The following is a 24,617-nucleotide window of genomic DNA, read 5'->3' on the forward strand; positions in this document are numbered from 1 at the left end:
GGAATCACGTGCAGCCTCCGCGAACGCCTCTGGTTGCCGGCGCAACGTACGACAACTTCTGCGTCTTCGACCATAGGCCCATCGTTTCAATGACAGCGTAGGTTCTTAGCCAATATTCATGGATGGATACGTCCCACTGCGGCACAAAAGAAACATAATCCCTAAATGCTGCTCCATACTTGTCGCAGTTTTCCGTGCACAAACCCATTGCTCCTTGAGGAAGCGTCACTCATTGCCTTCGTCCTTGTCGCATGGCAGCGTGTATGTCTCGCCATGTGCAATCAACTCAATTGCATATTCCTTTTCGACATTGCTTGTGAATGTTGAACTGCATAAGCACAGAAAAGCATTAAACTTGGAACTATTGTGCTGGGCAAACGAAGATATTCCGCGAGGTTAATTGCTGCACAGGACGAAATCAAATGGAATGCATTGCCCTTGGTTGTAAAGCACCTAACTAAACACCTTAAAAAAGCTTCGCTTCATTTAGACTCCAAATATTCGTTGTATATGTATTTTTTCCACATTTAATCGTTAGTGTTTGCGTGAACTCTATACTATCCTTTTTTATTTTTTCAGCTCTATGTACACATTTTCTTAGGCAAATTTAGATCTTCCATGGATGTCAAATGAACTAGCGTAAGGCACGCTGCTTGAAATCTCTGCAGGTCAACTTGACATAACCCAACCTATAGCTCCCAAAATAATGAAGAAAATGCAAAGCACACGGGAAACAGCAGCTGTAGTTTTATAGAACTGTACAAATTTTAACTCATATTGATTAATTTTGTTATTACTGTTTTATTATGGAACAGGAAATCCATAGTTGCAGTAATCAGAATCGTTACCCCGGGGGAAATCCATTGTCGTTTCTAGCCACGATTTCTGAGCGTATGACATTGGAGCATTTCTCCCTACTTTCTTCGTCAGGAAAGAGCAGAAACTTTGCACCTAAATGTCAAAGGTTTGTCACTTCGTATTTGTATGCGCTGTTTCAGCAGAATGCAAATCCAGTCTCGCGATGGGGTCAATAAGAGCCTTGACACGTACGTGCGTCATTGGAAATATAGAAGAAGAAATCACATGGCCCTGCAGTTGATACGTGACATTTGCGGTTGTCATTTTCGAACGGTCAACGCTCGCTCTACGCGAGCTCAATCAAGAATCCTTTCGTTCAATCACGACCGTAGCTTGCGTAGATTCTATTTACGCGAATACTTCCAGTGAACTTGTAGCTTACAGGAAAAGGATATGGTTACACCGAATATGACAACTGACAAGTACACCAAATATGACAACTGGCAACATTCTAAGGAACCTATCAAATAGGCAACGCATTTCAGCCGGTTATATTGGCTGTGACCTTACTTACTGCGACAGCGCCACTTTCCTACATGGAGACCGTCATGTTGTTTTAATTTTCCGCTTTTAACTCAAGTTACGGGAGAATGGCCAAGAAACTAGCTCGTAAAGGGCTGCTGGTTCCGGCGCGGCGGTAGAAGTGTAATGTAAATAGTTTAGCAAGGATATGATAAGAAGAATTTATTTGAAATACTTATCTGACAACTATAAATTATGCCATTATTGATGAAAATGGTATTTAAATACAGGACATGTTAATTTAACTTGGTTATTTTGTGCACATTTTTTTCTCTATGGTATACTAATGGGTTGTTTGAAATTCGAAATACATGGACAAGCCTTTGCATTATCTTCGCATCCCATGGGTATATGCAAGTTTTATTTTCTTATTGCAAGTATATAGCCTTACTAAACCTTGTGTTAGTGTTTCAAAAAAGGTTTTTCAGCACAAGAAACTGCACGGACGACAAACAAGCACATTTGGATACACGTGTGGGCTCCTATGACGTCCGGTTTGTTTCTTAGGCTGAGAAAGCTGCTTGAACATCAATCAAGACCAACCAGCCCCACTTTCAGTTCGTTGGTTGTCATCTACATCGCTGAAGTTGTTTTTAATAATTGTTTATGTTCAAAGTGGTCCAAAATATTACTATCCTGTAGAAATTATTTATTTGAATATATTCAATTCAGGCAATTATACTGCACCATGTCTAGTAGGGCTTCATTTATGTGTCATCATTTAAAGGTGCCTTGAAGTGACAGCAATAAACTTCTGCAAATTGCGTACTGCAACCATACATACCGCTTAAGATAATTCGCATAGGAGGATGTCCGACAACATGCGCGATGTCTCGGCAGCATGGCACTTCACGTGACCGTTAAATATTTTTACGAAGGGAAAGGCCGATGCTCAAATGTAGGTACAACTGTTTAGATGGGAAAAGTTATAGGCAATCGCTCTATGGCTGGTAAACCACTTCTTCTCCGTCTCCTTTCGCACACAGTCCAGTCCAAATGCACCGTAAGAATATGAAGTTTCCGTAAACTAGTCTTAAAATTCGCCCTTTTTGTAAGTTGATTTCTACTGAGGCCATCGCGGAGTCAAAGTCATCTTGTTTTTTGTGCTTCATGAGGATGAACATTTCTGTACAATTACTGTCACGAGCAAAGTGACGCGGGGATAACACCAAATTTTTGCCGAGGTGCTTTTCGCTTTCCAATTGCAGTGCTGATAGCAAGCAAGCCCTTGGCTGTTGTGAATCGTGTGATGTACTACGTAAAAACTTTTGAGCGTTTTCTTTGCTGCACTGGTGTTGACAGTGTGTGCATCCATGCTATTGACGTTGTTTTCCGCCAATTGCCGCATCCCCTATTTTTGGTGCGTGCCATGTTAGAGGCTAATAAATGAAGGGAAAATCTTCATCATTATTGTCTGCGACTACATTGTGCTGTCTATGCTCTTCGAGCGACATGAACAGCTGGAACCATTCTCGCACTAACCTCTGATGTTTGGTTTGTGACAGCCGTTCATGATTACGTAAACAATAAATAGTGTGCAAGTTGTTAAGGAATGGTCGATGTGTCACTTTTCTTTAATTTTGTGTTATTATTTTTATTTTTATGATTCTGTGGCTCTTCCTCTCGCTCATGTGCTTAGCTAATTGTTTCTAGCCTTCTTTTTTATTTGAACCTTTCTTTGTTGAGTATGACATATTCCCGCTGCCTTGTGCTGCTACTATCCAGAAAATCAATATTCAATCAATGAATGTTATTATGTTTTTATTAAAGCACTCTTCTTTTTCGTGACAATCAAGTATAGAATTGGAAGTACATGAAATCAAAAAATATACAATAAATAGAAGAGGAATGGCAGTGCCCCCATCCCGCGATGACTGTCGACGGCAACGCCATTAGCCTTCAACCAATGTCGCGACGTACTGCAAACGCACGAAAATCCATTCGTCACATGTGTTAGCAACGTGGTTTATTGTATCCCTGTCTCTTGTGGTAAACAGTACACAGGTTGTCCCAACTATCATGCACCAAGACATAAAAGTATGCAAATGTCACGTAGCTGTACAGAACCAAGGATATGTTTGCAATCGCTTGGAGGTACTCAGATTATTTGTTGCATTGCGCCTAAATGCCCAATTAGTGTTAATTTTTCTACTTCCGAAATATCATTATTAGATTAAAAGTGCCAAAGAGGTAATTGTAGAGCAACATGAAATACTCCCGATGCAGCTTTCGGTTTCCCAATACGTGCAGCATAAAAGTGTTTCTCCAAGTGTGAATGAACCCTGCGAATGCACGCAAAGTTCCTCGAGTGGCCAGTCGCGCGGCAAGAAAGGTCAGGCTCAAACGAAAGACATATTTGTGCCGCCCACGTATGCAGGTGTGAGAAGCGCTGGCAAAAACCAGCATATGTGCATGAAGCTTAAGCTCCCGCGTCCCTGCTTCTATGACGATACCGATGCACTTAACATCGTACAGAAGCTGGTACAAGGTCATATGCGGAGGATGAGACCCTGCCGAACTGCGGAAATACTGTACTATCCAAAAAAAAATTAAATCGCACAAGCCGAAGGAACTGGTGATTGATCGTTGTGCAGTTGCTATGTCCTCAAATTTCTATGCCAAATCCAGAGCCCATCTTTTGCAGGTACCTACCGCCTACCAAAATAGTCCTTAATATAGCTTCAGCAGCATCCACTAGCTGAGCCGGTTGCATTGATTACTAACAATCTCTCACTACAAAAGACACACATTGCAATAAAAATGCATTATCGCGGCTATCGAAGGCTTCTCTTAATGACGCTCCCTCTGCTCACGAGTTGCAGTTTCCTTGAAGCGGTGGTACCGATGTTTTACCTTTTTACCTGCTTCATGCCAATAGAGTGTTCTCGAAACGCTGTTAAGATCATCCCAATTGCTTCTTCCTGGTTATCACCGAGTTTTTGGACTTTTGTGCAGTTTCAATTGCCGAAAGGGGCGACCATTTATGATTTCTGCATCCAGTTCTCGGAGTCGATGTACAAATAGCCAAGAACTATCGGTGGGTTCGTGCGTTGTCGCACGGTCGTCAGCAGCGACACCGCAGTTCTAATTGAGGCTGCCAGCTTTGCCTTCACCTTACTGGTTTTGTCTGTTAAGGATCCGTACGTCTGCTACCTTCCTGCAACGTTCTTTTCTCAATGGTGCGAAACCAGCTGATGGCTAGCCGGCAGTGTTTTGTAAAGAAACCGAGAAGCACTTCCTGAAGACGCCCCGTAGCAGTGATGGTAAAGAATCAGCACACTGCCAAAAGGGTTAACTAGACACCGAGGCGTTTATTGGATCAACTATAGCCCAGAAAAGCTACCAGCACTCAAAATGCAACGATAGCGGCGAGCACCATCGTTCATCATTGAACCTAAACTCATGGGTTCAATGATGGTTCAATATCTCCCCGCCCATTTCCGAGTGATTGCTGGTACGTACATCGCGCCCATTGAAAAGGTGCTAGACTATTCGCGACGTGCACGCAATGTGATTAGCCAGGCCTTCTTGTGGTTTAAAAATGACGATACTAATAACAAATTTCAGACTGCAGCCGCCTTTAGTGCCGTAATTCAACTTATTAACAGTGATCATTCACCAAAAGAAGGTCTCCGGCAAAAAGTCACACAAAAGTTATTTCTCGTACATATCATCGCAGAATTCTGCCGCAATTTTAACATACCGTTCCTGACTGTGAATTCTGCCTAAAAATGTGGCTTATTTCACATTTACAGAGTATTCGCCGATGCTGGACTACGTGGCGTAAAAAATATTGGCTGAGGTAAATTACCCGCCAACATTTAAGTTACACATGACACCCCTTGTAACCCCAGGTATCATCTGTTCTCACTGAGTGTTGTTAACGAAGGTGTATTCACTATCAGGCTCCCTAAAGGTACACAGGAATCACAATTGATATGTAAGGCATGATAAACACGATCAGAGAGTGCTCTTGTGTCAATTGCTTATACGAATAAGTCGGGGCCGATAAACCGATATATTGACTACCAGAGTATTATGAATAATAGTTTTGTCTTGACCCATGCATTTTCTTAACCTCCCTTTCGTTCTGTGGGTTGAGACGAAGGTCACATCTCTGATGACATCCCTGACTGCTTTCTTTGCTATTCAACTCACGCTAATACCTCACTATAAGAATTCCGATGAGAAAGAGTAGAGAAAATGTAAAGCTCGTTCCTTCCTGTTTTGTCAGTCCCCCCCCCCCCCCCCCCCCACTTCAAAACGTCATTGAAATAAAACGGAGCTAAATGCGTTTCTTGAGCTTCAAGTGTTGAGATCAACACGCGGAAAAGATGTGCGCACATGGTATTTCTAAAACGTCAGTTTTGACGTGGCTTATACCTACGTCTAAAAGGGTGATCCAGTTCGTGAGCCTAACTACGTCAGTCGTGCCCTCAAAGGTCTTCACGTTTATTTCGTTCTCGACGATTCTTTTGATCTTCCCTACAATAGAATGCCTTGATGACAAGTCATCGGCACCAGTAGGGTGACAATGTCGCCAAAAACAGATTTGCCTTCGTGCAGGCCACGAATGACACGCGCGCTGTCATGAAACAGTTGAAGATTGACTCAGACATGTCACATGCTCTGCTCCGGTGGTTTAATGCTGTCACTGCATTCGAGATATTTCTTGAACTATCCAGTGTTGTTCGGATGGAAGACAAGCAGTGTAGTAAAAAATTAAAATTATCTGATGTTGTACGGACCTAAACCACAATATTATCCTCAGGTACACTGTAATGGAGGGCAGTCTAATAATTTTGACCACCTGTGTTTATTTAACGGGAACCAACTGCCGTGGCCGTTTTCTTTTTATCCCGCCATTTCGCCCTTAGCAGCTCAATGTCGTCCAATAGGCCACCACGGCAGGTGAGTTATATATGAAAAGATCAAAATAATGTAAGAAGTAATAAAATGGTTGAATTCCAAGCACATGTTGGAATCAGTGATATGTGAATCTTTATTTGATGTTTGCAAAAATATATGCAATTCTCCTTCTTATGGTCAATGATGCTAAGCGTTTCACTTCAATGCACGGTCTGGACGCAGTTTTAATCACATTTTTTCTCCACACTCGGCTGCTTCTTTTTCCGACTTTCTTGGATTAACGCTCCTCGCGCTAAGCTTCGTTTTTGTCCGTCTGTCCGTCCATCCATCCGTCGGTCTGTCTGTCGGTTCGCGCGTCCGCTACTCGTCTGTCGGTCCGTGCGTCCGCTACCCGCCTTTCCGTCGTCCACCCGTCTGTCTGTTGGTCCGTGCGTCCGTCCGCCCATCTCTGTCGGTCTCTTCGTCCGTCCACCTGTCTGTCATTCGGTCTGTCGTACTCTCGGTTCGTGCGTCCGTCCACCCGTTGCTGTCGGTATGTCGGTTCGTCCACCCGTCTGTCTGTCGGCCTGGGCCTCCATCCACCCATCTGCCTATCGGTCTGTGCGTCCGCCCGCCCGTCCGTCCGTCCGTCCGTCCGTCTGTCTGTCTGTCTGTGCGTCCGCCCGCCCGTCCGTCCGTCCGTCCGTCCGTCTGTCTGTCTGTCTGTGCGTCCGCCCGCCCGTCCGTCCGTCCGTCCGTCCGTCTGTCTGTCTGTCTGTGCGTCCGCCCGCCCGTCCGTCCGTCCGTCCGTCCGTCTGTCTGTCTGTCTGTGCGTCCGCCCGCCCGTCCGTCCGTCCGTCCGTCCGTCTGTCTGTCTGTCTGTCTGTGCGCCCGCCCGCCCGCCCGCCCGCCCGCCCGCCCGCCCGCCCGCCCGCCCGCCCGCCCGCCCGTCCGTCCGTCCGTCCGTCCGTCCGTCCGTCCGTCCGTCCGTCCGTCCGTCCGTCCGTCCGTCCGTCCGTCCGTCCGTCTGTCTGTCTGTCTGTCTGTCTGTCTGTCTGTCTGCCTGCCTGCCTGCCTGCCTGCCTGCCTGCCTGCCTGCCTGCCTGCCTGCCTGCCTGCCTGCCTGCCTGCCTGCCTGTCTGTCTGTCTGTCTGTCTGTCTGTCTGTCTGTCTGTCTGTCTGTCTGCCTGCCTGTCTGTCTGTCTGTCTGTCTGTCTGTCTGTCTGTCTGTCTGTCTGTCTGTCTGTCTGTCTGTCTGTCTGTCTGTCTGTGTCTGTCTGTCTGTCTGTGTCTTGCCAAACAGACAGCTAGCCAGCCGTTGCCATAGAAGTTTCTCCGCACCGGCACTCATCAATATTTTAGCAGTAACAGATCTTTAATATGGAAAGGCGATTGTAGTTCTCTGCACGTCGCTATGAAAGTGCATTGCCGCATGACAATGTAAGCATCGAATAGCTTCCTTCCTATGGGGCAGAGCAAAGCGCTAGCAGCACGTCAACACAAGAGAAAATAATACCTGCCTGTTAAGTAAGCGCAGAAAAGCTTTTTCAGGGTATACGCATATTTAACTCAAAAATGTTTCCATCTCAGGGCATGGTATTTGTTTTTATCACAGCGAGAACAAATGCATAAAAATGCATTTCAATTTTACCAGCTCAGGGGTCTTGAGGAAAGAAAATAGGGTCCTACGATGTTTTATTATAGCTCACCCCCATTAAAGTCCACACTGCAAGTATTCTACCACAGGCACCCCTAGTCCCCCGTAGGGCGTAGCTGACGCTCAGTTGAACTAAACTAGCTGCATACAGGTGGCTAAGGATCCTTCTTGGGACAGATTTACAGAGGAGTCGGCTTCTCAAAGACACCTGTTTTGTTAACCAGTTTATGTTCTATGAATTATTCTTTGTGCAACATTGTATTCATTCCCCTGTGCTGCAGAATATGAGCACAAATTGAAATGTTCCTCCTTTAGTGGAACGCCTGCCACTTCTTACAATGTATACTACCACTTGTTCCACAGAATACAATCAGCGGCTATTCCGTTGTGCCTTTGCGGTCACGCACACGAGAACGGGGACCACCTTTCCCAAGAATGCGCCCGATAGCATGCTGCAATCGAACACGGAAGGCATAATTATTGTTGCTTGCACCTTAAAAACAAGGACCTGGTTAATGACCAACAATGTAGTTGCATAGAGAAGTTCTTTCCACCTTATAAATGTTAGCACCTTATAAAGCTTAAGAAATACCGCAACCTCATGCTATAAGTAAGCTACTCCATTCACTGTTACAAAAAAATGAATACTATGGATCGCCAATTTCGTTATGTTATCTGGATATATGAAGTTGCGTTGGTTCACTCGTGCTGCGGTTCTGACTGTCTTTTCGCAATACTTTAACTACTTTAGCTTACTTGCTGATTGGAGCATTTTTATGTTCATTTTTGCATGCTACAGCGTGTTGCACTCGGTTTAGTGGTGTTTTCAGTTTCAGTTTCAGTTTATTTCTTTAATAAGGATACATACATGTTTACATAAGTATACAGAAGGAGGTCCCGGAGCATGTGGCTGAAAGGGGACCTCCTCTCCTCCTCTCCTCCTGAAAGGGGACTCACACTTGGATGTTTCCATGTGTCCGTCTTCTTTGAGAATACTTACTGCGTTTACCACATAAATTGTTTTAATTTCATCCCTGCCTGTAGTAGCCGGTGACCCACTTTGTGCGCACACCTTTATTGCAAACCCATGTTAATAATAAACTTTGACTACAAGATAACATTTCCCTAGCAGCCAAAGCAATTCGCGAAAGCAAGAACAAAGGACGTTTTCGAGGTGAACGTTTTCCTATGAAAAATGTCTGCACCTTTCTCACAAATTCCGTTCATACTTCAGGTACACTCAACTGGTAGCATTCAAGCAATCTAGAGAACTTTGGAAGATCTGTTTATATTCAGCTGGCCTAACTCGGTGCTCGGAACACTCACCTGGTTCAATAAGAGCACTGTGTTTCTGGTTGGAGCGCTAGAAGGTGTACTCACATTCGATCTGCAAAAAGCGCGAGATTCGACAGAATTTCAATAACCGTTCTATATCCACTGCTCTGTGAGCAGCTGAACGTTCCGCTGGGGCAAGCTTTCTTTGGCTACGCATTGCTGCAAGCCAAGCTTGAGAGTGATAGGAAACAGTCGAATGTATCATAAAGCTTTTGGATTGTAAAAACATTTGAGCAGCCTAATAGCGCTAAGCATAACGCAGAAGACGCGATTCTTCAATCACGCTGGCACAACTTACAAATCCTGCAATAAAACTTTGGTTGGGGCTAGTTGGCACATGTTATTTTGAAGGTGAAAAATTCAGCGTAAAACCTAGGAAGACCCACGAAAAGAGGCGAGAGAAGCACTGGAGCTGGCTCCATGGCAATGAAGATGTTGGTTATGCTGTTTCGGTCGATATAAAAGATTTATTGCAGTCAGTGACACAGCGTGAACTTTGTCTTCTGTTATTTCTTGCATTGAGGAAAACGGTGCGATTCCGTTTCAGAATGATGTGGTACTGTCAGTCAGTACTGTCAGTGAGGAATTTCTGAAGTCTTTAAGAATATTACCTTAAGGTAACGTTTATTGTTTTTAATGACCAGGTTTTTTTACAAAGGAATGGCATTTGTATTGGGTCATGTGTTGCTCCAGTTCTCTGTGATATTGTTTTAGCTAGCGCAGACTGGTGTTTAGACTGAGTGTTTAACGAGAGGAATATTTTAAGAGCTTTAAGGTACGTTTATGATTTCGTAGTTTTTTATCTACAATTCATCCAGCCGGGATAAGGTTAATAAGGTCGTAAATGATTTTAAGCAACACGGACAAGGACTTGTTTTACTCACAAGCAACCTCATAATATATTTTGCACTTTTTGGACCTTAGGCTCGAGGTACGCGATAGACATGTGTGTTGGGCTTACCAAGCACGTGCACAAAAGGAGCTCTTGGAGTTCAGGACGGCACATACCGAAGTTGCAAAACGAGGAATTGCGTCCTCTTGCATTGGAATTGGCTCTCGAAAAATTGTGTAGGTAAAAAATTCAGCATAGCTTTGATGATTAGGTGCGCCGACTTTTAGCAGCAGGTTACCCTATGTCAAGTGTTTAATGTCGAAACTTCTTTCAAGATTTCTGACGTTCATATTTTATGAGAAAGTTCTCACGGTCAGTATTCCTGCCAAGTGTTTAAAGAGCAATTTCTTGATGTCCAGAAGACAAGCGATGACATAAAACTGAAAAGAACGTCACCGGTGATTTACCTGTATTGTTCCTCATTTCTATATGCATAACTATGCATGAACAAATAAATGTAGACTAACATGCGCAGTTTTCGTTTTTCGTTTCTTTTAGCTACATGTTAAAGTCATCTTGCTCGAGTTCCTAGCTAATATAGACGATTGAAAGCAATATTGCATGAACATTCAGAAGCTCTACCAAGGGCCAGTGACTTGGAAACGGAACCCCTCGACTAGCCTATCAAGACAGCATGACTATTCGGCCTTCTTGTTTTCATGTATTGCGTGCGTAGGTTCGTCTCCAAACCCGCCAAGTTCTCACCATCAATTATGTTATTGTTTCGCAGTTATATCCGCAACACCTCAAGATTACCAGCCTTCTCTGCCTAAAAGACGATGCTCTGCGGACAAGATCAGTACACCTGCACTTTTCTCTGATCTTCCACGCACGTTCATCCAGATTCCTTTTTCACTTCGTCGCACACACAGCAGGGTAGCATTTAAGTGGTATAAGTTGGCATTCGGTTTTTAATAAAGATCTTTCTCTCAGTGTAAACTTCACCGAAAGAAAGAAAGAACATAGAAGCAATTCAGATGTCCAGCTAAAGGCATTCGAAGACTCTTCTTTGAGTTATTATTATGGAACTGTGAGCGTGCGGGTTTATAACTGAAGAACTAAGGCAGAAGGTAATTCTCACAGCGTCTGGCATAAAGCTTTGCTTCCATACCGTATGCTTACGCCCACGCCAGAACCAAATCTGTAGCTCCCTATGCAAAGGCTTAAATCAACGGTATTGTGAGCACGGCCAAAAGTATCGACTTTTCAATAAATAGCTTCTCTCCTTACTTTTAGTTCGAGATAGCTTCTTTGAGGCTTAGCATCTACCACGCTTCAAGCACAAGCTTCATATGCTGTAACTTGGACTGTAACTTGAGGTAGTTGCTGTGCAAGCCATTGTTTTCAAGAATTGCATAACCACCTGTTCAATTTACATACCGCGTCATTACCAACCCAGAAAAAGAGAATTTTTCATACTGATTGACCAGCTTTCGGAGCCATACACTATCACTAGTGATTTTAATACAATACATTCTGTGGAGACTCCCGGTGCGATGCCAGTGATCGACATATAGAAAGCTTTCTAGTAACCTCTGCTACTTACCTCTTTAATAAAAGAGAGCCCACCTAGCACAATATCCCCACAATTCATATTCTTCCAGAGATTTAACGATTGGCACAGCGGCCGTCCTTCCCTAGATACAATGAAATGTCCTCAAGAAGCGATTTGGGAGTGGCCACAATAGATTAACGCTCAACATTTGAAGCATTTTGTGGCACAATTATTTCTCTCCAATCCGAATCCTGCAGCATGAACTTCATTATATATTTTTACTTCTTCTGATGTATATGTTTATTCTATGTGTTAATGTGTATTTCTAAGCTGTTTTACATTGTCATATTTGTATGTCAATGTACTTTTCGAATGCCCTTTATGTTATGATCCCTGACGGGATTGACGGTACTGCATAGATAAATAAAATAAATAAATACCGCAACATGGCCATCCACACAAGCCCCATCGGCTGAAAGAAGAAGTTTTAAAGATTCAACCTAATTAACACGACATTTTATCAAGGATTTTAGTATTGATGACGCAGTACCGTATTTTATCGCTTTTATTCTCTGTGTAGCTGAAAAATTCATTCCAGGAATAAACGGTATTTGATGTAAAAGACAGGTCTCCTGGCAAAATGAGGGCTGTGGACTGGCGCGACAGAAATAGAAAGCGTGGGGTGTACTGCGTCGCTCCCCAACAGCAGAAAATATCATAAAACTTAAGCTCATTAAATGACAGCGAAGGTAGACGTGCCGACAGGCAAGGAAGGCTAGCTAGGAGAGGTTTATCTCTGGCATAACATCTTAAACACAAGAGTCCGAAGCATGGAATGGCCTATGAAAGCTATAGGGGCAGGAAACCCCTCCATTACCCCTGGTAAATGGACAAAGAAACACATGAGAAAACCAGACCGACGCTCTTGGTGAACACTTAGAGAGTGCCTATAGCTCGATCCAATATTCTCAGAAAAAAAAGAGAAATAAAGAGAACAACTTTATTCGCCAAAGACAGAACTGGCCATGTGACCCGTTAAGTGGCAGATAAGCAGAACCAGCCAACGATGTCTTTGGCGTGTAGGATGGTTGCGCCTGAATGTGGCTGTCGGATGAGGGAAATGGCAAGAACTGAGAGGGAGGAAGAAAGGCCCTACCTCTCCATAGCACGCGAACGAAACTGACGGGTACATTGGAAGAGGAGCAGTGAGGCTCATAGTCGCCCTGATACATACGGGAGAGTATACCAAGATTAGAGAAAGAGCCTGTTTGTAATTGACGGCTGCTCACAGGTGAGACAAGGGTGAAGAGGGGGCTAAAGTCGCCTAAACATGCTATAATATATCGTGATGTCATGGTATTTGGTCAGGCTCTCACTGGGCACATCGGGGTCGGAGGGACCGTCGCTCGGTTGACAAAGCCTCGAGTACTGAAGGAGGCTGCCTCATTGCCCGTGCCCGGATTGCCCGCATGAGCCGTAACCAACATCAATTCGATGGGGTAATGGTCGTTGAAGGGATAGAGTGGAGGAAGGAGACGCAAGGTGGATGAAATCACTCTCTGGTGCAGGAAGTTAGTGACGGCCTGCTTACAGCAGCTGACCACTACACGGATATCGGGATTAAGCATAGCGAGAGCGATGCCTGTGTCTTCTGCTGCTTCTGAACTCGGTGTCGAGATGGTTGCTGAGGTAGCCATTGGCCCCGAGCCGGTCACCGCACAGACTGCAAAACGAGAGTGGCTCAAAAGAGGGGAGATAACAAGGCACATCCGTGTAAAGGACATATGGGCAGCGGTTCAAGAAACCGTGCAGAGTCCGCGTGAGCCCTCCGCCCGACATCGTGGATTCCTGCGAGCATATTCTTAGGGAGTGGTTTGGCAAATATCTTGGCGCCGACCAGAGTTGCAAGGGACGAGTTTCTCGTGTGAGTGGGGCCAGGCTGTATGCTATTAGATCTTGCTATTGAGTGCGGGAGTTGTCCGACGTTGAGGAGGATGTTGAGAACTGAATGTTTATTTACATTATTTACAGAAATAACACAAAGTAATGAACAGTCATAAAGTCATCGACGGCCGGCAGCAAATCGGACGCGGCGGCCCGTGGCAAGAGGAGCGAAAAAAAAAACTCTTCTCCCTGTCTCTAGCTTTTAACCCCTTCGGTCTCTCGGGGTCACGTCATTTTCGGTCAATCATCGAGCCAGTTCACGGGTCATCATTTTTCTCCAATGGTAGGCGCCCGTGCAAGTGCCGTCACATTCGGCCAATGGAGACACTCCAAGGGCTCCATTGTCCGAGGGCTGACGTGCCTCCGGCGTCGCCTTCTCGCCTGGAAGTGCTCAGCTGGAGGAGACGCGTTGTTCTCGAATGGCCTTCCAGAGCCTCAAAACAGCTTTGCTCGGGACCAAGATCAACTACCTGGAACCGTGCCAGCCTCCCGTTATACTTTCGGGAAGAGTCAAACATGGGGGGGGGGGGGGAGACAATAGCGCGACGTGCGGCGCATGAGGTGGGGGTCGCCAACCTGTCTGAAGGCTCAGCTAACATGATAGACGAGCCCCAGCGCAATATAATTGGAATGTGACGGCGATTGGATGGGGTCGGGAAAGTTGAGTAATGCCAAAAAAGCGTCCGTATACAACAATGCCCAGTTTGGCAAGAACACGTCTGACTGTCGTTGTAAGCGCTAAACGGTGTCGCTGCGCTGCTTGATGGGCTTCAATGAGCTCTTCTACCGTGTTAGGAACGCCGAGAGCTGGAGGAGCTGCTGAATTCTGACATAGCGTCCGATTCCAAGTTCCGCCTTGTAGGCCTTGCGGATGACCTAATCCACTCTTCCTTTATATATTTATTTTTTATTTCGCATACTGCAGCCCTTTTAAGGCTATGGCAGGAGGGGGGGATTATACAGTTGTATATCGTACAAAAATGTGTAACGTAAGCAGCACGAGAGAGTGAGAGAACCATAAAAAATAGATGAATGACCGCCAAGTTTAAGCAAGAAATCGTCTAACGGAGAAGAACGAATGGTACTGGGCAACGAGTTCCAATGTTCAATGGTTAAAGGGCAAAACTATATATAAACGCATGAGTTCATGACCGATAGGGTACAATATAAAGATGGTAATACCTCCTAGATGAGGAAGGTTCAGCAAGTCTTATGTGTGTACAAAGGGAAGAAGTGTTTGCTGAGTTGAATCAATGAGTGCGAGAAGTTTAGGGCTTCTATGTTGCGACGGATGCTGCGAGTAGTCAGGTTTAACTCTGAGACTTCAGAAGACGGAGAAAAAGTTGCTATCATATCTACGGTAGATGAACCTCGTAGCCTTTTTCTGAACCATTTCCAACTTCACGGTGTCTGATTTCTTATGTGGATTCCATACCACACAGGCATACCCCTAAAGTGGCCGGATAATTGTTTTGTAAGTATAGAGAGATCGATAATATTTAATGGAAGAGAGGTGGAAAGATCGGCCTGACTGAAGTTCCTGTAGCCTGCTACTCAACGCTGGGGAAATAGTTTGGTGAATAAGATATGGGATATGAAGAGGAAGGAGGGTGGTGGTATGGTGAATATGATGAGGGCAGCACAGCATATTGTTTTGTAAGTAACTACTTTAGTAAATAAAGGAGATATGCGCAAAGTACGCCGTAAGTAGCCCAGATTTTTAAGTGCTTTATTACAAATATATTTGATATGTAATTAGTAAAATACAGACCCAGGTATTTATATTAACTTTTTTTTCATTGCGCAACTATTAGATGATAAGGAAGCGTGGATGAAAACATACGCTTATAAATTAGATGTACATGGTTTTTTTAACAGATATAGTCATTTGCCAGGTTTTGCACCATTAGCAGAAATGATCAAAGGAATCGTTAAGAAGAATATGATCTTTAGGAGAGGTGATAGTTTGATAAAGCACGCAGTCATCTGCGTATAAACGTATAATAACAGGTATGTTAGAAGGTAGATCGTTGATGTAAAGCAAGAAGAGTAATGCCCCGAGGACCGAACCCAGCGCCACATCGGATGTTACATCAACTGCAGAAGTGTTAGTGCCCCTAAAATAAACGCTTTGTGAAAGGCCGGTGAGAAAACTTGCAATCCAGTGAACAAAAAAAGGATTGCTAAATATTGAGTCAAGCTTGCATAAACGTTTGGAGTGAGTAACTGCATCAAAAGCTTTGGAGAGGTCGATAAAGATCAATACAATTTGATAACCTAAATCAAGCGCACTAAGAATGTCGTGACTAAATTCTATCAATTGAGTGGTAGTGCTGTAATCACGACAAAAACGATGTTGAAAGTTAGATAAAATATTGTTATTAACAAAGGAGTCTAAAATATGCCTGTGTAGTATGTGCACCGACATTTTGCACGCTAATAACACGCTAATAATGCTAAGCATAACACAGCCGATCCGATCCATCAATCACGGTGGCGCAAATTGCAAATCCTGCTGTTTCTCTACATATTAGGACACATTCATTAAATACCATTACTTTTAATGCTGCAGTGCTTCGACAATTCGTGTAATCAAAACAACTGCAAGATCGTATTTTCTGTATTTACGTCACGTTGCAATAAAAACCAATATATCGTTCTCCTTGTGTGTTGTATACATGAACTTGAATCCGGAGATAGTACCAATAGTGCATAATTAATGTCGAAATGTTGGTCAAGATATGTTATTTTAATATAATATATAATATATATATTATATATATTATAATATAATATTATATAATATTATATAATATATACAAGATATGTTATATATATATGACATTTTCAATGTCAGCATTCCTGCCGTTATGATGAGTAAACAATTATTACCCTCTTCTTGAACCACATAACATAAAAAACTGGCCAGATATTATTTATAGAAATGTTTTTCCCTGCAAGCGAGAGTTTGAGCTTTGGTGAAGTTTCATATATCAACCAGAACAGAATGGAAGCCGATCTTAACCTTCAAGTTGCAATAATTTATAATATTACAGACTATTACAACACCTACCACCATACTCGGTCGACCCTCTATGACCAGCTGCGACTAATGTGGCGTACATGCACAGTAGTCTTTCCATAATGGCCACGCTACAGATACGCGTGGCGACAACTGCAGCTACGCGTGGCGACACAACAGCTGCAGCTTTCTCTCTTTATTTCTTTATTATTCTTCCGCGCACTTTCTTCTAGAGCCCTTTTTTACTTTGTCGCAAGCACTACAGAGTAGCATTTAATCGATATACGTTGGGTAAATATTTCGCTTTTAATAAAGACCCTTCTTTTAATCTATACTTCATCGAAAGCAAAGAGCAGAACCAACACGTGGCGCATACGTCCAGTCAAAGAGCGTAAGAACAATACTGAGTTGTTAATATCAAACTATGATCGTGTGTCCTTAATGAAAGAAATAAACCAAAACGTAATTCTGACAGCTTCAGGCATAAAGCTTTGCTTCCATACAATCTGCTTACGTCCACGCCAGAACCAAACGTGTAGCTCCCAATGCAAAGCCGCATATAAGCGGTAATGAGAACACTGCCAAAATACCTGCCTTTCCATAAATACCTTATGTCCTTTTTAGTTGAAGATAGCTTCTCTTAGGCTTAGTATCCACCAGGCTTCAGGCGCAGCTTTCTCTGTTGTAACTTCAACTTGTCGGGCGTACGTTGCACTAAAAGATAAGGGCTGGCAATGTGCAAGCACTAGGCTACCCATTTAGCTTCAGTGCTGACGTAAAATAATTGTAGGCAGGATATCATTGCATGCTGTTCGTCTCCGGAAATTTGACGTACAATAATGACGAGAGTGCCCGCTTGCTTGTATGACTGAGTGCGGTTCATCAATTTCTGCTGCGTGCAACCAGTTTACCTCACGCCACATTTGCATTGCTAATCGTTTGCGCTATGATCCCAGCGCACCTTCCAAAGCAAGTTCAATTTTCTTGCCAATTCTTCACCATGAGCCATAAAATATATAGATACTGATACGTTTAGTGAAATGTCCGGTATGGTTGTTTTCTAAGCGCACGCGCATCGAAAACAAGCTTTCTGTGCCAGGATGTCCAACTATATTTCACAAAGAGTTGTCAGCTTCGGGGCTACCACACTATTTTAAGACGGGAAACCCCTTTGTTCTGAGGCAAACTGTGTATCACTTAAGCAAGAAGCCTAAGGCCAACGAACCAGCTTCATGTTTTGTTACTTCTAATTACGCGTAGCCAACAGAAAATAAGGGCACAAGCTATGGTCGGTGAGTGTTTACACGGGGTTCTGCTTCGGAGATGGAGAATGTGGGTTCGTTCTATTCACAGCTGCAAAGGGCGCATTTCAATGGCGGCAAAATGCGAAAACACTCTTGTACTTAGTTTAGCAACACGCTAAAGAAATCCAGGCGGTCAAAATAAGTTCAGAGCTATCCCCTAGTGAAGCAAGGTGTGAGACTGGGCAAGTAGTTATTCTATTACGACGTGCACAACGCAGTCGACAGACAAAGAGGGAAAAAGTAGCGATGAGGACAGGCGCTAACTTCCAACTCAACATTCATACAACGAACACACATATATGCTCTCGCACACGTACAAAAACTACTCTCCGCTGCGCCGACTCATATCCCGAGAGTTGATATGAGACAGTAAGCCGTCATCAATCAATCAAGCAATCCATAAAGACAGGGAAAGCACAACGAATATTTGCCCTTTTAAAGCGGGCTTGGTTATATCCTACAAAACCACCTTTTTTAAATTTTGCTGTCGTACAGTACTTCCCTTTATGACAAATTTAATCTCCAATGGGTAAGCCAAGCCAGCACCAAAACTAGTTTAAATATGGCGCCAGATTTTTCTCCTGCCTATAAAAATTTGCATGCCATCGTAGCGATTTGACAAAACTCGTACTTTAAAAGAGCTGGACATTTGCAAAAGCGCATTTTTTTCTCTATTGCTGTAACAGTTCAAAGGTCTGCCTATTATGTGTTTCGAATACTCAACGAACTTTATTGCTGTCATTGACAGAAGCGCGCTTGTTTGCATATTAGCGATATTGTATATCAGTTTTCAAATTCTCAATGCGTTTCATATATAAAAAGCTCGGCAGGTGTTACACTGTTGTAACAGAAAAAGGCGAAATCCAACCATACATTTCGCAATAGATGGAGTGATACAATCAGGGTGAGAATTCCTTTGGAAACATATTGGTAATGCATTGTCATGCAGTCTGTGCTAGACATCTTGCAAGACAACGAGCCGCAATGGGAACTCCACGTGTGGCACTAAGGCCATCTCCTCACAAAGGCGCAGCGGCACGCGCTTCTTCCGCAGTGGCGTACTCGCGCGGCCGTCCTCGCGAGCCGCTAGAGCGTGCACGCTCCTCCATCGCTCGCCGCCCACAACCGCCGCCGCCGCACCGACTGTGTCGCCTATGCGCAGGGCGCACGCACTCGCCTCTCTGCGCAACAACGCCTGGTGCTAAACAATCACAAAACTTAAAATTCACCAGGCACTTAAGACTGCTTACGTGCCGGAATGCGAAAGCACTATGCCATTTGTCGACCTCGGAGCGTCATTAACGCGCTCACTTTATGCACTCATGACGTGGCGCCACCTCCTCCACACCGTCACGTCCACCCAATGACGCACGCATAGTCAGCGAGAAGGCTGCGGCGTGGCGTGTGCAATTGGGCACGCACTAGGCGCAACTGTAGTAAGCCGGAACACTGGAGCAGCCGTGGCTTCTGGAAAACGTGCTGGTCTCGCACCCTGGAGTACCGAATTCGATTCCCACCTAGGCGTAAATGCACAAAATTTTCTTCTGAATGTCACTAAGTTACTTTGTTTGCAAGAACTCGCAGAGAAATGGGATGTCGATCCGAGCATTCCTGACGTGTTTTTACTCTTTGCGGTGTCGGCCATGTTTCGCCGCGGCGCAGTTTCGCCACGGCACCGCCAACACAGACACCTAAGGCTCTCGCATTAAAACGTACCGGGTTCTATTTCAATGCTAGCAAGGCAGGGATGCCTCGTCTCTAATCACACGCGCCCATTGTGCGCAAACCAGATTTGAACACTCTATCAAGAACTGGGTGAATCCGCTTTCACGAGGGCAAGCCCCAAGATATTGCTCGTGTCTCGCTGAATCACTCAAAAGCAATCTAAATAAAAATGCTACAGCAGCTTCTAGGATTGATTCTTTAATGCGATGCTGTGTAAATAATGCTGAACATATAGTTTTCGGTGATATTTAAGCAGGATCGTTTGCAATCTCATACGTGATTTAGGGGAAAACTGTTCTTGCTCCCAAAAATGACCTGATTACTGGAACTTGGGAAAGCTTTGATTTGAGATTTTCAGCGAATTTTTCTAATACGCCTAATGCATCTACTGAGCTGAATTAGTTACGTTACCTTTAAAAGTTTCATTTATGACAAGATAGTTATATTGGCAAATAATCCTCATAATAGAATGTGGATGTTGTAGAACTTATTTAGAAACAAATTGCAATATGAATATCATTTTAGCTGATTGAAAAGCAGAAACAGCGATTGTTTCTAAGATATTTTAGCGTTCTAATACCATCAGCTATTTTTTAATCTTCTTGCTGAATGTACACACCAGATTAATATGAATGTTCTCAATCTCAACACGTATCATTGCTTTGAAATACAACTTGATATAGGTAATGAAGAATGTAACTAGTAAGCACCTGAAAACACTAACACATCTTTATTCAGAGAAAGATGGGAAATTAAAAAGAAATTTGACGAGCCGAATGTGCCTACCATCCTCCTTAATTGAAGCAAAAATAATATGACAAAAGGAGAAGAAAGTTGTAGATGAACTTCAGAATAGTGGCTAGCCGGGCTTCTGGGTACGAACACAAAAGAAGAGGCACATGACACAGGCGCTCAGACAGACTATTAAACATAGCTGCGAGTTAAACACCCCCACATGATCGAATTATTCTTGACCCCACGGCATTAAGGTCGTCGTTCTTATATTGTCGGCCCACCTATTCACCGGCGACGACCTCATGATCAGATCGTCATCCTTATTGTGCTTTCCGCCCACCTGCTCAGCGTCACAGTGATTGTGGGAAGAAAAACAAATTTTTCGCGTATCATCGCCACTGGGATTCCAACAGCCCTGTGTGGTGTGCCTTTTTTTTTGTGTCCCGTTATTTGCGCTGCTTGCTAAAGAAAACTTGCAAAGCCACCTTGCCACCAAGGAAGAGTTAAGATAATAATATAAATTATGGGGTTTTACGTTCCAGATACAACGATCTGATTATAAGGCACGCCGTAATGGGGTACTCAGGATTTATTTTGACAACATGGGGTTCTTTAACGTGTATTTAATTTAAGTACACAGATGTTTTTGCATTTCGCCCCGATCGTAAAGCGGCTGCCGTGGCCCGGATTCGATCCGCGACGTTGTGCTCAGCTGCGCAACACCAAATCCACTAAGCAACCACGGTGAATCGTTTTCGGTAAATCTTCCTGAATTTTCCATTAGATAGTAAAAAGAAATAAATTTCAAAAATGTGCTTTTACTCAAAAGAAGAAATGAAGCAGTGAGTGAAGCTAAAAAGCCTTTAAGATGACCACAGCTACCTAAACAGTGTATCATCCAGGGATTCTTCAATATAACGACTGTGCGATCTCAAGAAAAGCACCGATGTTTTCCTGCTAGACGCTTCAAACAGCTACACCACAGCAGTCTCAATAAGAAGGTGGTGACAAGGCTACAGGTGCCTTTCGTTAGCGATGTTAGTATTTCGAAAAGTCTATGATACTTTCAGAGGTAACCGCTACAGTGGATCAGTATATCGTCGGTAAACTACTGAGCACGAGACTTCGCGTTCAATTCTCAGCCGCACACGCTGCATTCCGACGGGGGCAGCAAGCAAAAAGGCTAGACTATTAAACATAGCTGCATGTTAAACACCCTCCCCCCCCACATGATCGAATTATTCTCGACCACGCGATGTTAAGGTCGTTGTTCTTATACTGTCGGCCCACCTGTTCACCGGCGACGACCTCATGGTGAGATCGTCGTCCTTATTTTGCCTTCGGTCCATCTGCTCAGCATCACAGTTGTGGGAAGAAAACCAAATGTTTCGCATATCATCGCCACTGGGAATTCAACACGTGTCCCCGAGGCAATGTGCAGATGACAGCAGGGCGCTATATTCTGGAGCTTCGGCAGTAGATGGTATCCAGATCCATGCCACAGCGACGAGTCCCTCTACATAACTAATAGGGACCTCGAAGTCCATCTTTTTGCTGTCTGCATGCGGCAATGCTATTTCGGGAGCCGAAAACACGTTATGAACTGGACATCGCCTACAGCTAATTCGCGTGGTCTACTTGCGCAGCACAGAGACCATACGGAGGGTGGCATTTGTGCGTTTCGGAGTCCACAAAATGTGACGTTGTGGCTGTCATGGAGGAAGTTGCTGCATGGTAAAGGAGATTTAGTGGCTATGATGTTGGGCTGCTGAGCACCAAGTCGCGGGATCAAATCCCGGACACGGTGGCTGCATTTGGATGGGGGCTAAATGCGAAAACGATCAGGCGGAGTTCCACACTACCGCGTGCCTCGTAATGAGAAAGTGGTTTCGGCACGTTAAACTCCATAATATTTTAAAGAATAATTGAAATGATATCGGTGTATGAGGTGTAAGCCGGCTGCTCTCGCAGTAAACGACTTGTAAAAATTCTGAAGTTTGCTCAATTCCTAAGCTTATATGAAATAAAATAAAGATCAACAAGGCATGCAAATTTTGGCCACTGTGATAATCAGTGTAAGCAAAGTATTGTTTGGTCCTACGCTCACGTAAAGCTTATGCTCACGTAAAATTATTTAGCATTTTACCTGCACAACACAGCGTTTCCATTCTCTAATAGCGCAAGCTCTCCTAAGCGAATAGTGGCAATCAGATTTTTGCAATTATAAAGCGCCTTTAGTCACTTTCGCGCATTGCTAAGTGACAATTAAGCATTCAGTCACCTCAATGTGCTAGATGCCACAGCCGAAGAAGACTCCCCGAGGTCATAGGTAACATCGAACCATTGAAATCTCCAGCGTACTATTATCGTTTTTTGTTTTCCCAAGGTACCGCCAAACCCCTCTCTCCTTCGTAGCTTTCAGAGTGCGTTCCCAAGTGGAGGAGATTGATCAATGTACATTTAGACACAGTGGCGCATTTCGAAGCATCAATGCGCGTTTCAATAGCATCAAAGTGCTGTCTGTCCCAAGCTAAGAGTAGCAAAGCTAATGCTAGGCACACGTTAGAAGTCTGCGCATGCGACCTAATGGTAAGAGCATAGTACTGTGGCACTCGAAGACCGTCGTTTGAATAGAGCCACAGGGAAAGTAATATTTTATTTGAATGAATATTGTACAGACTCAAGTAAGCATCGCAGCCGACTTGAGAGCCCAAAATTAAAAAAAGAACACTTTCCATCGGAAAAGCAATCACGTTCGGTGCCTGGATGTCCCGTACGCGCATCGGCGAATTCGCGCACTGTGTAGTTGCTTGTGCCGCTACTAGACGGTGCGAATTACCCACCGCAGTGGCTTAGAAGCTATGGTGTTGCGCTGCTAAGCACGGGGTCGCGGGATCGAATCCCTGCCGCGGCGGCCACGTCACGATGGGGGTGACATGAAGAACGTCCGTTTCCTGCGCATTAGGGGCATGTTAAAGGCACCATGGTAGTCAAAATTTATCTTGAGCCCCTATTACGGCGTGCCTCATAGTCAAGTCGGGGTTATCACACGTAAAACCTAAGAGTTCAATTCAATTCAGATGGTGAGGGTTTCCCGTTGACCTGTTTGTAGCGTCCAAACTATTCTATTCAACACTCTATAGTAGCGTGACCTTCAGTGACCAGCCCTACTGTGTGTAATCTGTACTGTGGGCTACTTCATTCTTTAGATTTGTCTTGTTAATCTTCCTTTTCTCTTTCCTCCCCTCCTTCCTATCTTCCATTTCTGTGTTGCTGTCACCTCCCTTCTGAAGAGTACGCAGGCGTTGTGCCCCTTCCGGTGGCAGTTGCCAGCCTGTTCTTCGCTTTCCCTTTCCTGTTAATTGTATGTATGTGTTCAAAACAAATAATAATGCAATGGTACAACGGGTAGCTGGGGTGTGCCCAAGTAACCGGCTGTGCAGGCACCATTTTCGCCTAACGGTTCGGTCCTCTATAAGGGCCGCACATCATCAAAACTGTGAATAAAAAGTGCGGCCCTTACACAAGATTATACGGTACTTGCGCTTTGCCCCCCTCACAGAAAGTACTTGGCGGGAGCCTAGCGAGCGACCAACCAATGACAAACCTCAGAGAAGTAGGAAAAATGATTTCCTTATTATGTGTGCTCACAAATGTGACTCACATGCGACTATAGCTTGATTTGTAGTAGCCATTCTTTCTTAATACAAGGTGTTCTTAGCTGACATAACACAATGTTGGCCTATCTGCGACCTCATTGTATTGTAACCACTTGCAGAGAAAAACAGTCGGGTAGGTGAACTGTTTAGGTCGTATATATTTATTAAAATTTTATGGAATGATAGATCTCCACGCTGAGAACAGGTAGCAATAGACAGCAACTAAGGTATGTTAAAAAAATCGAAGTTACTCATCTCACGATGACAATCGCAGGTAACTCGCTTAGCATTGAATCAGTATAGCGACACAATATATAGCCACCGTCAAAAAGTGTTATGGATGAGGCGCGTGCTACAGCGGGATTCCACTTTCGTGCTTCTCTAAGAACACTCGGCGCCTTCTAGCGCCGCTGTCGCAAAGCGTATGGGTGACCTCCAGAATGCATAGCGCGCCGGTGTTTGCGAACGACGATAAACGCCTCATGCGTAACCAGGCTCTTCACTCGCGCTTCTTTATGGATGGTGGGGGTGGTGGTCGTTGTGATTTTGCAGCAGGCGGGGTTAGCCCGACAACACTCCACCACGCTTTATGGACACGCCATGCCATCTACTGGCACTCCC

The 24,617-nt window shown here is 44.3% G+C and overlaps 1 protein-coding gene across 1 annotated transcript in view; it reads right to left on the bottom strand.

Moving 5' to 3' along the window:
• Window positions 1-225: 225 nt before the first annotated feature.
• The window catches only part of LOC140213484 (uncharacterized), a 63,386-nt gene continuing 38,994 nt past the window's right edge, over window positions 226-24,617 (bottom strand). Inside the window, exon 4 of the mRNA XM_072284742.1 lies at window positions 226-328. Coding sequence (XP_072140843.1) covers window positions 226-328 — 103 coding nt within the window. The remainder of the gene's footprint in view (window positions 329-24,617) is intronic.

This window comes from Dermacentor andersoni, chromosome 10, assembly GCF_023375885.2.
Source record: "Dermacentor andersoni chromosome 10, qqDerAnde1_hic_scaffold, whole genome shotgun sequence".
Taxonomy (NCBI): Eukaryota; Metazoa; Arthropoda; class Arachnida; order Ixodida; family Ixodidae; genus Dermacentor; species Dermacentor andersoni.